This window comes from Eucyclogobius newberryi, unplaced genomic scaffold (genome assembly GCF_026437365.1).
Source record: "Eucyclogobius newberryi isolate DKJ021-1_F unplaced genomic scaffold, fEucNew1.0.hap1 SCAF_2, whole genome shotgun sequence".
In the NCBI taxonomy this organism is placed as follows: domain Eukaryota; kingdom Metazoa; phylum Chordata; class Actinopteri; order Gobiiformes; family Gobiidae; genus Eucyclogobius; species Eucyclogobius newberryi.
Window position 1 is genome coordinate 10,217,736 of NW_027315834.1, and position 14,309 is coordinate 10,232,044.

Genomic DNA, 14,309 nt, shown 5'->3' on the forward strand with positions numbered 1-14,309 from the left:
ACACTAGAGGGTTTTCTGTCCTATTTAAAGCCCGATTTGCCTCTCCACAGGTTTGGGGAGGTGATTATTTATTACTGAACTAGCCCAAAAGATGACAAATCTGGATTGATTTAATTCTAAATTCAGCAATCAATTCAACTGCAGGGGAATCCGTGTACCACAGCTCGAGTGGGGCTTTTCTCTCAGGTCTTTTCTCTTTCCTATGAATATAACTTGCCAAGGCTACTGTGGTGAATAATGTTGAAAGAGTTGTATCATCGTCAACATGTATAATTGAAATATAGAAGTTTATTTGTCTTTAATCAGATAGAAATTTAAATGCATTGGGTTTTATTGCGGTGCACTTAAGCGTGATCATATGCATTGCTTTTAATTAAAACACATTACAGCTGATCTTTTTGTTGATAATTGAGTAGATAGCACTCCTTCCCCAGTCTCATCCCCATTTCACGCAGTACTGTCCTGACTAATCAAGCCTACGGCCAAAATTTTTTACTTGAATCGTGTTGTATTTGGACCTAAATGGTCACACGTTGATGTCTATCCCCAGAGTTTGCTGCTGTCCTCAAACAACCTGGAGGATCTCCTGGAGACACTCAAGGAGCCGTCGTTCCTGGGCTTCAGCAAAACTGTGAGTAGGTTCTGCTGCAGTGGAAACGTGGAAAACACCTCTCTGGAGCACACGGTGTCACACAGAAAACAGGAAACGACAGAAAGCACAAACCCCTGAGCTCCACAGCTGTAAACCAGAGCTGTTGTCATGGTGATGAAATCCAGCTGTTGAACCACAGGCCGCTTTCAGCACTGACCTGGACTCACTTTGAACATTTTCTTCAAAAGAAGGAATTCTCAATTGTGTACAGGATAATGCACATTTTATTTCTGTTTAGTTCTAGAATGTGTTGCATATTGTTGCATAGTCCAAGTCCCACACTTGGACTTGGACAAGGGCTGTATCAGGACAAACTTAGACTTTGGACTAGGGCTGAAACTTTGCTATAACAATTTACGTGATTATGTAATTGATGCCAGCAAAATGAATGATACAAGTCCATAATAAGGATATTTCAGTCATAGTTATGTTCTGTTTCCAGTCCTCAAAGCCGTTTCCAGTCATTATTCGTGTTTTTAACCTGTGCAGAGCCACTGCAGTCACCGGATCAACTGCGACTGCTGTTTTGGATATTCTTCTTGGACGTTCTTGAGGAGTGCAACTCACCTGGAGAGCTCTGCTGTGCTCTCGCAGTCACAGTCTTTTAAAAGTGCACTTGCATAGGATTGAAAATAGTATTAAAAGTATTGAAAAGGGCTGCGGCATCTGGTGAAAATAGACCCTAAATGAAAGGATCCGGAGCATCGCTGCACCACTGTGGCGCAGTCTGAGTACTTTTGAAGCTTTGGAACACTTCCACACCACAGTTCCATCATGTCTAGTCTGAGCTAGGGGTGAATGCAGCTTCACAATTAGCTGCGATCTCTATCTTACCTCCCTTTGCAACTTCAAGAAAAATCAACTGCAATGTATCCCACATTATATCACAATATTCCATGTTTCATAATGCCCCGAAAGTATATGGAGATAAATTACAAACAATATATGGCCCTGTCCTGTACTGATGATACGCATACGGAGTCTATCGACTCTCTTTACAACTGTAGGAACAATCTTCATCCCAGCCAAGGGTTTTCAAAAGAATCAATATTCAGATAGTGCTAAAACTGTACTAGTGAAAGTACATACTATCTGCATTTTCAATACAACAGAAATCACAGGATCAGTCCAAAATGATGACCTTTCTGACCTTTCTGAACAGTTCTAGGATAATCTTGAGCCTCGTGACGACACTACCAGGTAAGACTGAAACAGACAAAGATAGAGGCATTAAGTACTTCTGTGAGTTGTAAGATAGATGTCAGTAATGTGATGAAGGGAGAGGATGATTGGGGAGAGGATGATTGGGGAGAGGATGATTGGGTAAGGAGATGAAGAGGCTGAAGTGTCCAATGCTTCTGCTGCTGTGGAGCTGGAGTGTTTTGGGTATCGATGCTGGAGACGGCAGCTCCATCCGTCTGTCTTTGTAGTGGCCTGCTACAACAGTTCATCTGCCACCGCTCATTAATTATGATATAATAACAGGGCACGCTCTGTGTTCACTCTGTGCTATGGGATGCGCTATGATATACGAGGGGTAAAAATGTGATTAAAAACACACAAACAGTAATACAAACGCAGAAGAAAGACTGTGTTTCATACAGACCTGCTTCTCTGTAATTTCTCATCTTTGTTCCGTTATTTACTGTGCGTTTCAACCAGTCATTTACATTCTTTGTTCATCTTTTGGGAATATTACTTTTGCATTTACGTAAGCTGTGTTTTCAAACCTCTTGTGCGGATGTCGTTGAGGCAGTAGTGGTACTTGCGAGTGTGGAGAATGTGTAGAACTGTTACTGACCCGTTACTCTGCATGGTGGTTTAATGCCATACCGTGGAACATTCTAGGCAAATCTTAAACATCCCCATGTAGACGAGCAGGTTACGGACCTCTTGCAGAAAGTGAAGTTACCTATAACGATATCAAGAAAGACCTGGGTATAATTCGTAACTGAACAGGCAAAAGATATGAAGAAACCAAATTAGATGTTCTAATGGCTGTGTTCAGACTTGGAAAAACGGCACATTCAAATTGGGATTAAACTAGGACTAAAGCTGGATCTAAACATGGTCAAGGCCAGGGCAAAACCAGTTCAGGTGGGAGATATATAAAAAAAACTAATAATATTACAATTGTTTTTGCAAAATTAGAGTAACTAGTTGCCAAGATGATTCAGAAAAATGTCGACATATACATTTTGTCAATATTGTTTAGCCCTACAAACCAGGACTAAAACAGGACCAAATCAAGTCTAGATCAGAAATAAACTGGGCTCAAAACAAGTACAAGTGTCAGTACGAGCATGACTCTCGTTAGCCCGGATAATTACAGCGAAACAATGTTTTTTCTCAAAGTTTATTTCTCCTTGCCAACTCTTTCTGTCCCGGACATTAATCACTGTCCAGACGGAGTGTTTAAAAGTCAAACTCATTTTCTTTATTTGTTGATGTTAAGTATTTGAGATTACTTCCTTTAATTCCCCCAATGAGTTGTGATTATGGCCCATGTGTCTACACGCAGCCGCTCGGTAATGGCACAGATCCTGGTGCTTGCTTGTGTTTACATTGGCCTCACTGAGTAACACATGTCTGAAATAGAAGGACTGGCTGCCTCAAGGCCCGGCTGGCTTGAATTTACTTTCTCAGGTCTATGAAAAACCTTTGGACCAATCACAGCCTACGGTAGGGCACTTTCTAGTAACATGCCTTTGTGCTGATGTAGTGCGCTTTATCTCCGCTATAACCACAAACTGCACCGGCCTTTCTTGATTGAGATTCACACACTGTTGGTCTCTGTTTCTGCCAGTACATCTGCTTCAGTTCTGTTATTTTAGAATAAACCCACACTTGTGTTGTCTGATTTACTGATTTGGCAAATTTTCATGCTTTGGCATTTGTTTGAAAATAGTGTTCCAATTACAATAAACCTGATTGCGTTATTGTTTTAATTCAGCAGATTTGGTCACAGGAAAGTTAGTGTGTGGCCTACAGAGAGTGCAAAACCTGTAACTTTATGTGCCTCCACATTTGTGCTATATGTTGTTTCGTCTGTGTATTCCCTCATTTGTCCAGAAGTGTTCCATCGTTGAAAAATGTTCAGTTGTAGTCATCTTGACACTGTTGACACTCTTGACACTTTTGTTTTGTTAATCTAATTTTTTGCTCTGCCTAAATTTCACGCACAACCCTGTAATGGCTGCAGCTTCATCATCACTGATGTGTACCTGATCAGTGCTCTCCACAGGATTTTTTAAAGGGATGGTAAATATGCCTCATACGGGGTCGCATTTTAGCGTACCTTCATTATTTCCAAAGGTACACACACCCTAAACATACTATTACATGGTGTATCCACCATCAAGAAATTTGAATATTGGCTTCCCAAAACTTAGTCAAAAGACATAGTCATTTAAATGTATTACCAATGGACACTGTATAATACACAATAATGAAAATGTGTACAGTTTTAGCTAATGGCAGTATCATGCTGAAATCATTTGGATACATCAACTCTTCTTGGCCTTTTCATCCATTGGACACAGGCCTCATAGTCAAGACCATCAGAGTTATTTGGACCTTCAGTTGCCAGGAGCATCAGGTTATCCAGCATCTTCGTTCACAGGGAATTCCTTGACTTGGTCTTTATTCTCCCTAAAGTGGAGAACCTCCTCTCACAATCTGAAATTGTGAGATGACCACATTGAGATAGTCTCAAGAGGATGCTCTAGTGAGAAACTAATGTTTCTTGTCAAAACCTGTAATTGTCAATTGCCTGCGTTTAGACTTTAGACATGCTGTCAGAATGACAGAAGCAGTACACGTGCTTTCATCTCGGTGAGAATCTCTTCTGTGATTGGCCGAAACCCCATGCGGGTTGGGTTTGTTTTGGTCCTTCTTCCGGATAGTGCGAAGGCACCGTAATCTCTTGATTGGTTGCTGCGCCCTAATAGATCCATGGCTGCGCCGCGTCTTGCACGGAGGGTTAGCTCTGCTGTTAGCTCCGCCGCTAGCTCCGCCGCTAGCTCCGACACTAGCAGCGTCCCGCGCTAGCCCCGCTGGCCACGGCGGCACCCGTGCCGGGTTTTAGGGATGGTTAATTTTCTCCCCATGACAAAACGGATGACGGGCCATTTTGATCTATCATTCAGGGATGGCGCCCCCGCCATCCCTGAATGTACGTAGCGAGACCCCTGCTGATTAACATATAACTGCCCATGGTCTCAAGATGCTGTTATATATTCCTGTTGTAGGGTAACATACTAGTACAAGTACTGTAAGGTTATGAATGTCCACCCACTTGTGAAGGAGGGGGGGCATTCATGTTTGATATTGATTAAAGAATTGTTCAAGAATTCAAACATGACACACTGCCTAAGTGTGGGTAAGTTTGAATCGTATTTTTAAGAGTAGAATGGGGCACCAGCCGGATAATCTGCAATTTAATAACTCTAAAATCAGATATCTAGATTAATTAATTAATTAGAAATTCATTTGCTCGTTGATCTAAAGGTTTGAGAATGTAACCGTGACATTGACCCCTTTTCTGGAAATGAAGGAACACTTAACCAAATGTGGGTTATGAAGATTTAATGACTAAAGAATTAAACAGATAAATATGAATCAGGAATATGCAAATGAGTCGATAACAGATGGAAAACACTAGACATGATGGTTCTAGATCTATCTAGGTGTGTGTTAGAGTTAATTCTAAGATGAAATTCAGCCAGCCTGTGAGGTGCATTCATACGAACGGAACCAGAAGCTGTGATCCTGAGGAGACGGGCCTGCGTGGGGTCCAAGGGCCTGCTTGGGGTCCAAGGGCCTGCTTGGGGTCCAAGGGCCTGCGTGGGGTCCAAGGGCCTGCTCTGGAGCTCGGCTCTGACGTTGTCTGGCCAAAGAAGGACTGGATCGGTTCTGCGATCTGCGTTCTCCTTGGCTCTGAGGCGTTCTCCTTGGCTCTGAGGTGTTCTCCTTGGCTCTGAGGCGTTCTCCTTGGCTCTGAGGCGTTCTCCTTGGCTCTGAGGCGTTCCCAAATGAAAAGGCCGTCGTGCTGCTCCACCGATGTGGCTGATCTAAAAGGCTGTGGACTTGAAAAAGTTGCAAAAGGTCCTTGCTTGATTTTGCGTGATGCAGCATCAATCACGTTTTTAAAAACGGGCACAGGTTTCTTAGTTCCGGGAGGGAACATCAGCTTCTCTTGGAAAAGTCTTTGTCCCGTAGCGTAGCATCGCTCACGCTAACTAGGCCCGAGGCCTGCTCCCAAGGCCTCATGGACCTTGCTGGTGGGACCCTGGATGGAGGGTCGAGCTTCGAAAGAAACCCAGATGGAACTCGCTCTGGAGCTCGGATGGAACTGGTCTGTAACTCCCTGTTCTTTCCTTTTGTCTTTCCCCGCGGGGGTTTTGGCGCCGTGGCTTCAGCCAATCAGCATGCACGCTGGGGTCAGAGCTGATAAGGAGACGAGATCTGGCTTTAGGCCACAAGAGTTACACAAAAGGTAAAATTGTCCACAAAACAAGTTATGAAACAGTTAAAATGACATGTTAAACACGATATCACAATATGTACATGTAAAGTCATCTGGTGGACACATTTTTGCAATCTGATGATTGTCTATTAAAACCACTAAAACCGCATAGTCTTCCAGCGTTTTAGCGTTTGTCTTGGAGAGATCGTTACTCTCTGTAATCCAAAAGGAGTCATTTGATGAAAAGTTATTTTCAAAGTTCAGAGCGTCTCTGTTGTCACTATTACATCCTCTTTCTTCTAAGGGGTGTAAAACTCCACACGGGCAGTAGATGCCCGCATTCCTGTCACCATGGCAACAGGGGGAGGACATCTCCATATCCTACACTGTTATACTGAACTGGTATACTTTGCCTTCGTGCAAAGTCTGTACACCACATTTCTTGTCCTTAGGATGAACCTGTTTTTGTCTTAAAGTGTGGCCCGGCGTAAAATAAACAGCAATGTATTTCTGGTTCATTTTCCACAGAGGCGTAGAAACATCAAATGGTTGATAATTGTGAGTTTTCAGCCTGGAAGACCACCTCTGCTGCCTTTATCTGTCTTTACCAGGCTGGTTTGGCTAAGCTGATTCTGTCTCCACTCAGCCGACTTGTTTTAAACTCAGCCTTCACACGGCCCTCCTTCCCTCCAGCACCACTTTTGCACCTCAGCACCATTTTTAAATCTAATTGTCGTTCATGTTTTTATTTTCACCACCAGTGTCTAGACTCTGGGGATTCCTATCCTGCTCTGCGCCTCCTGCATTACTCTGCCGGGGTCAATGCCAAACCTAATGATCACTCTGCAACATTGCGGTTACCACTGTCCTACCACTGTCCTAGTCTACCCTTGTACTGTGTAATAGTTTTACTACTTTGTTCGTCAGCTGATATTTTGACTGTTAAACCAGTTGAACTGAGCCCTGTCAACAGCCCTGCATAGGCTTGATCAATCAGCAATCATCTTCTGTCATCTTCCACCAATGGAATGTTGGGTCATTGACTTGAGCGGCGCAATTATCCAATCATTTCAAGATGGTGATTGTCAGTATGTTTTTTTGTCATATTACCTTGTGCTATTTTGGACTTAATCTTTCCTAATAAAGTGTGCATTTGCTTCTTTCAGTTGATAGTTTGGGATCCAACACGTTGCAAGTAAATAACCAACTTTGAAGCATTTTTCGGAAATGACACTTCCAACCTGCGAACTCTCTGTTTCTGATGTTCTTTTGATGGAGTTGGATTGACAAATGGATACATAAAGAAGAAATATAGCTGGAGAGTTGACACTCTCCAGCTATATTTCTTCTTTGTTGAACATAGAGAAAGTGAATTAGCAGCTCTGGCTGTGTTTGTCATGGTCTGCTTTGCATTAGACCTTGACAGAGTGACGAGTGAGTCAGGACCTGAGGAGAAAGGTGTGCTGCTGCTCTTTGAAACCCACATTTGTGACTGTGGTGTGTTTCCTGAGCCCTGGGGCAGAGATGGCGTGACAGGTGCTGCCTCAGAGACTTAAAACCAGTTCATCAGATGCACATAGATGTAAAACAGTGATGAGGTCAGGACTTTTGTTAAACACTCAATCACAGAGCCGTCATGATGAACTCTGGGCCCGTCAATGGTTTTCAGGTCTCTAATGGGTTTGCCCCTCGTTAGGCCCTGGAGCTTTTTTAAGAATTTTGTCTGTGAGGTCGTACATGTGTCCACTTACAACGATGTTTATCTTTCCTGGTATGTTAAAGGTCCCATATCGTGCAAAATCAACTTTTCTGAGCTTTTAACCTTCTTAGAGAGCTATTGGTACCTCATATATGTACCCAAAGTGTTTTTTTTTTTTTTTATTAATTCCTACAGTCTTTAGCTAGAGAACAGTCTCTATCCTTCCCCTCGGATGAGCAGACGGACTGGGTCTACTCACTGGATGAGTCAGCCTGGTGAGTGCAGCAGCACGCTTCCCTGTTTCAGCCCATCCTCCAAAACACTGTATCTGTAACACGGGGACACACGCTCTCGTTGAGACTACGTCACGGGTTGGGCGGGGGAGGCAGATCGCTCTTCACGAGGGTGGTGGCGAATCTCAAACTAAGCCGTCTGCATTTCCGTGAGTGGGTGATATTTTATAACTATTATGACATGGGTGTTGCACAACCATTATTATTATATATGCCCTTAGAGTCGACTACGAAATGGGAAAAATAGCATAATATGGGATATTTTTTTCTCAGAATTGTGGTAAATGTCTTAAAAGTTTTAAAAAGCGCTGCAAAAAACTATACACCAAACTTAAGGGACATGACATTTGTAGTTGACACTGATCCAGATGTTTCAGTTCCAGTAGCAATATTAATAATTGGCTTTAAGTAACTGCTGATTCCCGCCAGCAACAATGGAAGTGCAAAGACTGAATAAATAATTTCTTCCTCAGAACCTAAAAAAAGGTATGGTAAATCTGAATCAAATGTTCCATGTTCCAACTGTTGTGATATTTTATTCTTCGTGTAACTACAGAATCGGGTTGTATAAAGTTGAAAGGTAAGACATTCTGGACACACAATGACAATCTTACTTTCATTTATAGGCCCAAAAAGGATTTCCTGGAAACCAACCAGGCATTTTGACAAGCTGAAAATCAAGCAGCAACCTATAGTTTTACATAGACTAAAACTTCAGAACTGCACTGACTTTAACCTTTGACCGCCACTGCCTCCTTAGACATAGTGGGCTGAGACTGAACTGAAACCTGCTCAAATCTGTCATACAGGATCTGGTGCGAATGCCTTGGTGCATAGAGCCTTGATCGAATTTGGAAGCTTGAAAAAAAAAAACGATAACCCAAAGAAACAAATTTGTGTCTCAATGCCATCCGTTTGACATGCGATTCCTATACCCTGCCTACACTAGCCTTATTCTTACCCCTGGTGCTGTCAGGTCTCTGCAGTTCAGACTTGAGCACCTGTCACTGTAACACAGAAACAGTAAGTCAAGCCAAGGCGAAGGCGGCGCGTTTGTGTGGCGCACCCTGTTCCATGTCCCAGCAGCTCTCCAGAGAGGCCTCCTTCATAAAAGCTGTCAAACAATGGCTCCTGCTGCAAGCCACGGCACACACGGTCTGAGCAGCCCCATTCATCAGTCTGACACGGCTCTGAGATCATTCAGCGTTTCATCTGAGGAGCGGGCATGCGGCCAAGTGGCACAACTGCTGCACGCACCAGAAGGCTCAAGTTTGATGACAATTTAATCACAGATACAAAAAACATAAAGAGTGAACAGTGTTCGTTTGCCCAGAAATCCACAAAACAGTCTTAGAAAACATAGAGAGCATATAACCTTGGTTGGATATGGTAATTGGGTCAAATGCTTTGGGACCAGCATGGTGATTTAGATGTAAATTGTTGGTTTATGTCTGCCTTTAGTCAGACAAAACATCTGAATGATTATGTAACATCCTTAAACTGCTCTCAACCACAGGACAACAATCAATCAAGATGGATAAAAAAGCTTGCTAAATTATACATTATTAAACAATACAAAAATACCAAACACAATTTACAATTATAAATATTACTTTTCAGAATTCCTTTGAGGTTAGAAAAAGAGAACATTTTAAAAAGACACATCATATATTTTCTGTACTTAACATAATCTCTTCTTTTTCGTCTTCTTTTCACTTTAAAGATAAAGTTAAACTACCAGTAAAATAAAAAAAAAGTATATTTTTTCGGAATATATATATATATATATATATATATATATTAAGTTTTAAAACATTTTTAAAAATCTTTTTAATGTGATGATAATAATAATGATGTGATTTAATGTTTACTTGTTATTTTGAAGAGTGATTAATCTTCTCATCTTGTCATGATTTATAGGCTCACAGACATACACGTAGTACAGCTGACTACGTGCATGTTATTATTATAATGATTGATAGTCGTACGTAAAGTATGTCAAAGTCATTATTACGTGTCTTTAGTTGCCTGCAAAAGCTCCGGGCCGTAAATCAAAGTGTCACAGTGCGGCTAATCCCCTGATAATATCGCTGTTGTGCGTTCCCCCTCAGTACTGTCTGACTCTGCAGCCTTGTACTTATCCTTGGTCACCTGGCGGACCACGGCAAAGGTCAGAGGTCAGGCCTGGGTCAGACAGATCAGTGCAGGTCCAATAGATGCAGGTCTGAAGTGTTAGGAGGTGTAGACACTTTTGAGTATTTTAGGGCTGTAAACATGTACTTGTTTAGTCAATTAATTTGTCACTGGTGTCTTGGTCAAGTTTTTTAATCCCTCTGATACCGTAATTTTCCGGGGATTTTAAAGGATTTATACTCACAAAAGCATATAGTGAATTATCTTGAGATTTGAGTGTCTCATTTTTTATCATTGACAAGACCATCGAGCTTTTATGAAATCCATTTTGTTTGGTTTTGTGGTATGGAAGTCTTTCTATAAAAAAAAACAAAAAACATTTGGCTGTTCCAAATTGTAAAATGGTCCGGTAAAGTTAGACATCCAGCTGCGTCCTGAGTCTCTGAACTCCAGGCAGAACCGACGGTTGGCCACGCCCTTTGTAAATGATGACTTTGACAAATACACTGTTTAAAATGGCTTTCTGTAACACAGTACTGTTGCCAGAAAGGTTCAGTTCAAATTAGGTTCATAAACAAGATTTACTTTGAACTGAAGAGTGAAACGATCATAGAGTGGCAAAGTCATCTGGATTTTAAAAACACAGAGGATCACTTCCTGGATAACCACTAGATGATCCAGACCAATAGGCAGGCTGAGAAATAGATTTTCAAAGTTAGGGGCCAGGGGGGCCCCCCATCTAAAAAAGTTAGGGGCCCCCCAGCAATTTCAGGGGCCCACAAGCGCGCACGGCATTGCGGCATCATAAGAGGTAATAACAAGATAAATTTGTTGTTTTAAACCTCGTTATTGGCATGTAAAACAATTTAAAGTACTTTTATCTTTTATTTGACATGAAGGAAGAGCACAAATACTGAATTCCTATAAACCAGAGATCATGATATTTCAATACTGTTTAATTCATTATAATAATGTTTCTTATATACAAAAATAATACTGTTTACAGCATTTGACACAAGGAGATCTTGTGGAATATATAAAATCACAGCCTACAAAATAAACCACTAACATATATACATTGCCCCGATGCTAACTACTCCAAAGGGGGGGGTACAACAGAGTACAACCGAACACGTCAGATGCCCGCTTTCATCGAAATTAGATCACGGACACCGCTCGGCCAATGAGAAGCGAGAATACTGCGAAGTGGCATGTCTGTCAAAACGAAACTTAAGCGATGAAAATGCCCTAAATTATTAGTTAAATCTTTGTTTTTTTTCGAGGAATTTCGATACAGGTGGGCCACCTCCTAATTCAAACCCAGTGCCCGCCGGCGATTTGAGGGCTTACTGGCCCCGGGCCCCCGTCTATTTCGCAGCCTGATAGGTGTTTTGAATTTTAAACGAGGACACAACCTCAACACACCAGGATAGAAAGGGGTTCAAAGGTAGCCGTCTAAACACTGTTTTATAAAGTTAGAGGTTTTGAGTAATTTTCTATCTGCTGGAAATGGTTTGAGCAGCAACATTTACACTCTTCTGAACTCAAACTGATCCTGCCCATAGAAAAGAGTTGGAACTGAAACGTGTCTGCCCTTGTTTTCCTGTCTAGCTGGTTTAATTTCTGCCCAGATCTTACGAGGCTATTGTAGACTGAGGGGAGGTTGTATCGCAGAGCACAAAAAACACCAGATTACTGAAGCAAAACACCAGAAAACTGCACCATTAATGCACAATACATATTAATTTATTATTTCTATCTTGTATGACAATGTACACTTCTTTTTACCATTTATTCTTAACCTGAGTTGAAGTAGAAAAAGGTTGTAGTTAAGTATTAAGTAGTAGTTTGGATGATGTGCTTAACATTCTTTTGATTTTCAGGTTGTTGATTTACTTATATTGATTGATACATTGTTGACATTTTTGCTAATGATTAATAATAAAACAGGGATTTGGTTTTAATCAGAAGGAGGGAATTGTGATGTAAAAATGTAATGTCTTTGCCTGATGCCATAAAACTTAGGTCAACATATGTGTAACATCCGGGTCACACTTATTGTGGCTCTGGAGACATCCCTGGGAAAACAGACTGACAGCTGCGGATCCAAGGATGTCTCGCATGCGGTAGAACATTGAGTGTGTTTTTCTGCAATATGTTTAGACTGGTTTTGTGCATACGTGGCACCTGTTATGCCTTAATAAGCTGAACTCAATGTTTGCTCTGGTCTGACCAGGGAGGGACAGGCGAGAACGGTGTAGTACTTTCCTCACCTGGGTCACAAGGACCGGGGGCACTTTCTTTTCGTCTGAGGCTTTTAGGTGGATGTAGTAGTAGTAGTAGAATCATAAGCTCTGGAGAAAGTCTGGAGAAATTAATGAAACAAATGTCTTCTGAGGAGAATGCGTAGTTGCTGCAAGGGCATGATGCTGCATAAGTAGCCATGTGCTTCGCAGCTGATAGATGGAAAAAATAACAACACTGAGCTGCTGCAGTTCATATGGAAAATAGGTAACACCCCCAGCGAAGCACGGAAAAGACCCGAAAACTACCCAACTTTAACGGCTTTATATATACTTTTAAGGGAACCAATACTGTTATCTGAAACATGGAGTGGCTTCTTCATGACTTCAACATGCACATTCTGCAACAAAACGAAAATCACTAATTTAAAAAAAGAAAAAGCTAAAAACCCTGTTTTGTGCGGCTTCGTCTGTGCCGACTTGTTACGTATGGTCAGTCACATTTGGTTACACAGGTCAACTTAGTTAAAAGAAATGCTGGTATTAAGAATTAAGTTTTGATTCATTCTAGTAGAATAATCCAAGAGAAACTCACTTTAATTACACTACGCAAGTATCAGCTATTCTCATGTCTTACGTGTCCCAGGGAAGGCTCAGATGTGGATCAAGGCCTCCTCAGAGCTCTTTGGGTCCTCAGAGCTGTCTGTGGCGCTGATCCTTGTGCAGGGTTTAGCTTTCGTAAGATTTTTGACCAGTCCACTGTTCGTTGACGTGTGCTTTCTTTACTGATACTACAGCTTCAGCCATTGCAGGAAAGCAGAGTTTTGAAGACAATGCGCCCTCTCCCTGGTGGGGGAGGGGCCCCTGGTGTCCACGACCCAGTGTGTCTTGGTAGAGGTTAAAGTCAAGAGCCGAATAGAGGAGAGTGAGCTCGTTGGTCTTTTCATCTGGTGTGGCCTAGAGTGGGAGTGACTTTAACTCTCAGTCAAACTTATTCCTAATTTGGACAAATTTAACTTAAACCAGCAAAATCATATGTAGCCATAACAAAATACGAAATTAACACATTTCAAACATAGTTCTTATGGCAAACTAAACTAAAACATGATTTAATTACAAGTTTAGATCACACAGTAAGCAAGTCAGTTTAGATTTAAAATATAGTCATTAAGGACTTAATCCTGAGAAACGTTCCATCCAGCAGAACAAGAGGATTTTGTTAGTGGACATTTCCACTTCTCCACAGGGGCCAGGTCCTTGGACCCATTTGTGTTCTATGTTCTTTATCAGAGGTGTTGACCCAAAAGGGGGAAGGGGGATCTGGTGAAGACATTCATCAATCCATCTGACATTTTGCTTTACTTTCTGCAACATTGTCTTGAATTATGAAAAGGCACTGTCTTTCAAAGGTCTTTTGGGACCTATATGTCCCAAAAAGACCAACTCAGTAAATTTGAAATACTTGTCTTTGATATATTGCTTGAACGATCTTTGGAATGTAATACTTTGAGTTATGTGTATAAATGAAGCTGCAGATTCTTCCAGTCGATCAGCTTTTCCCCCTCAAACCTCTGTCAAACGACTGGAGTATTCCATCAACGTCATTAGCTAAAGATTTACCTCAGTAATGCTTTTTCTTGGGAAATGCATAGTGCTGGACTTGGACTATGTATTTAACCACTGCACCATTGGCGAAGCATGGTTACTCTGTATTGCCCAGATAAGATAAGCTTTTCCTTTAGCTCTTGCTTACGATTATGTTTTAAAACTAGAATTCACGTTTAAATTCTTTCTAGACAATGGTGTAGCTAGAAATTAGATA

The 14,309-nt window shown here is 41.5% G+C and overlaps 1 protein-coding gene across 1 annotated transcript in view; it reads left to right on the plus strand.

Annotated features, from left to right (window-relative positions):
- Positions 1-237: 237 nt before the first annotated feature.
- The window catches only part of LOC140366962 (uncharacterized), a 44,540-nt gene continuing 30,468 nt past the window's right edge, over positions 238-14,309 (plus strand). Inside the window, exons 1-2 of the mRNA XM_072453227.1 lie at positions 238-267; positions 551-631. Coding sequence (XP_072309328.1) covers positions 238-267; positions 551-631 — 111 coding nt within the window. The remainder of the gene's footprint in view (positions 268-550; positions 632-14,309) is intronic.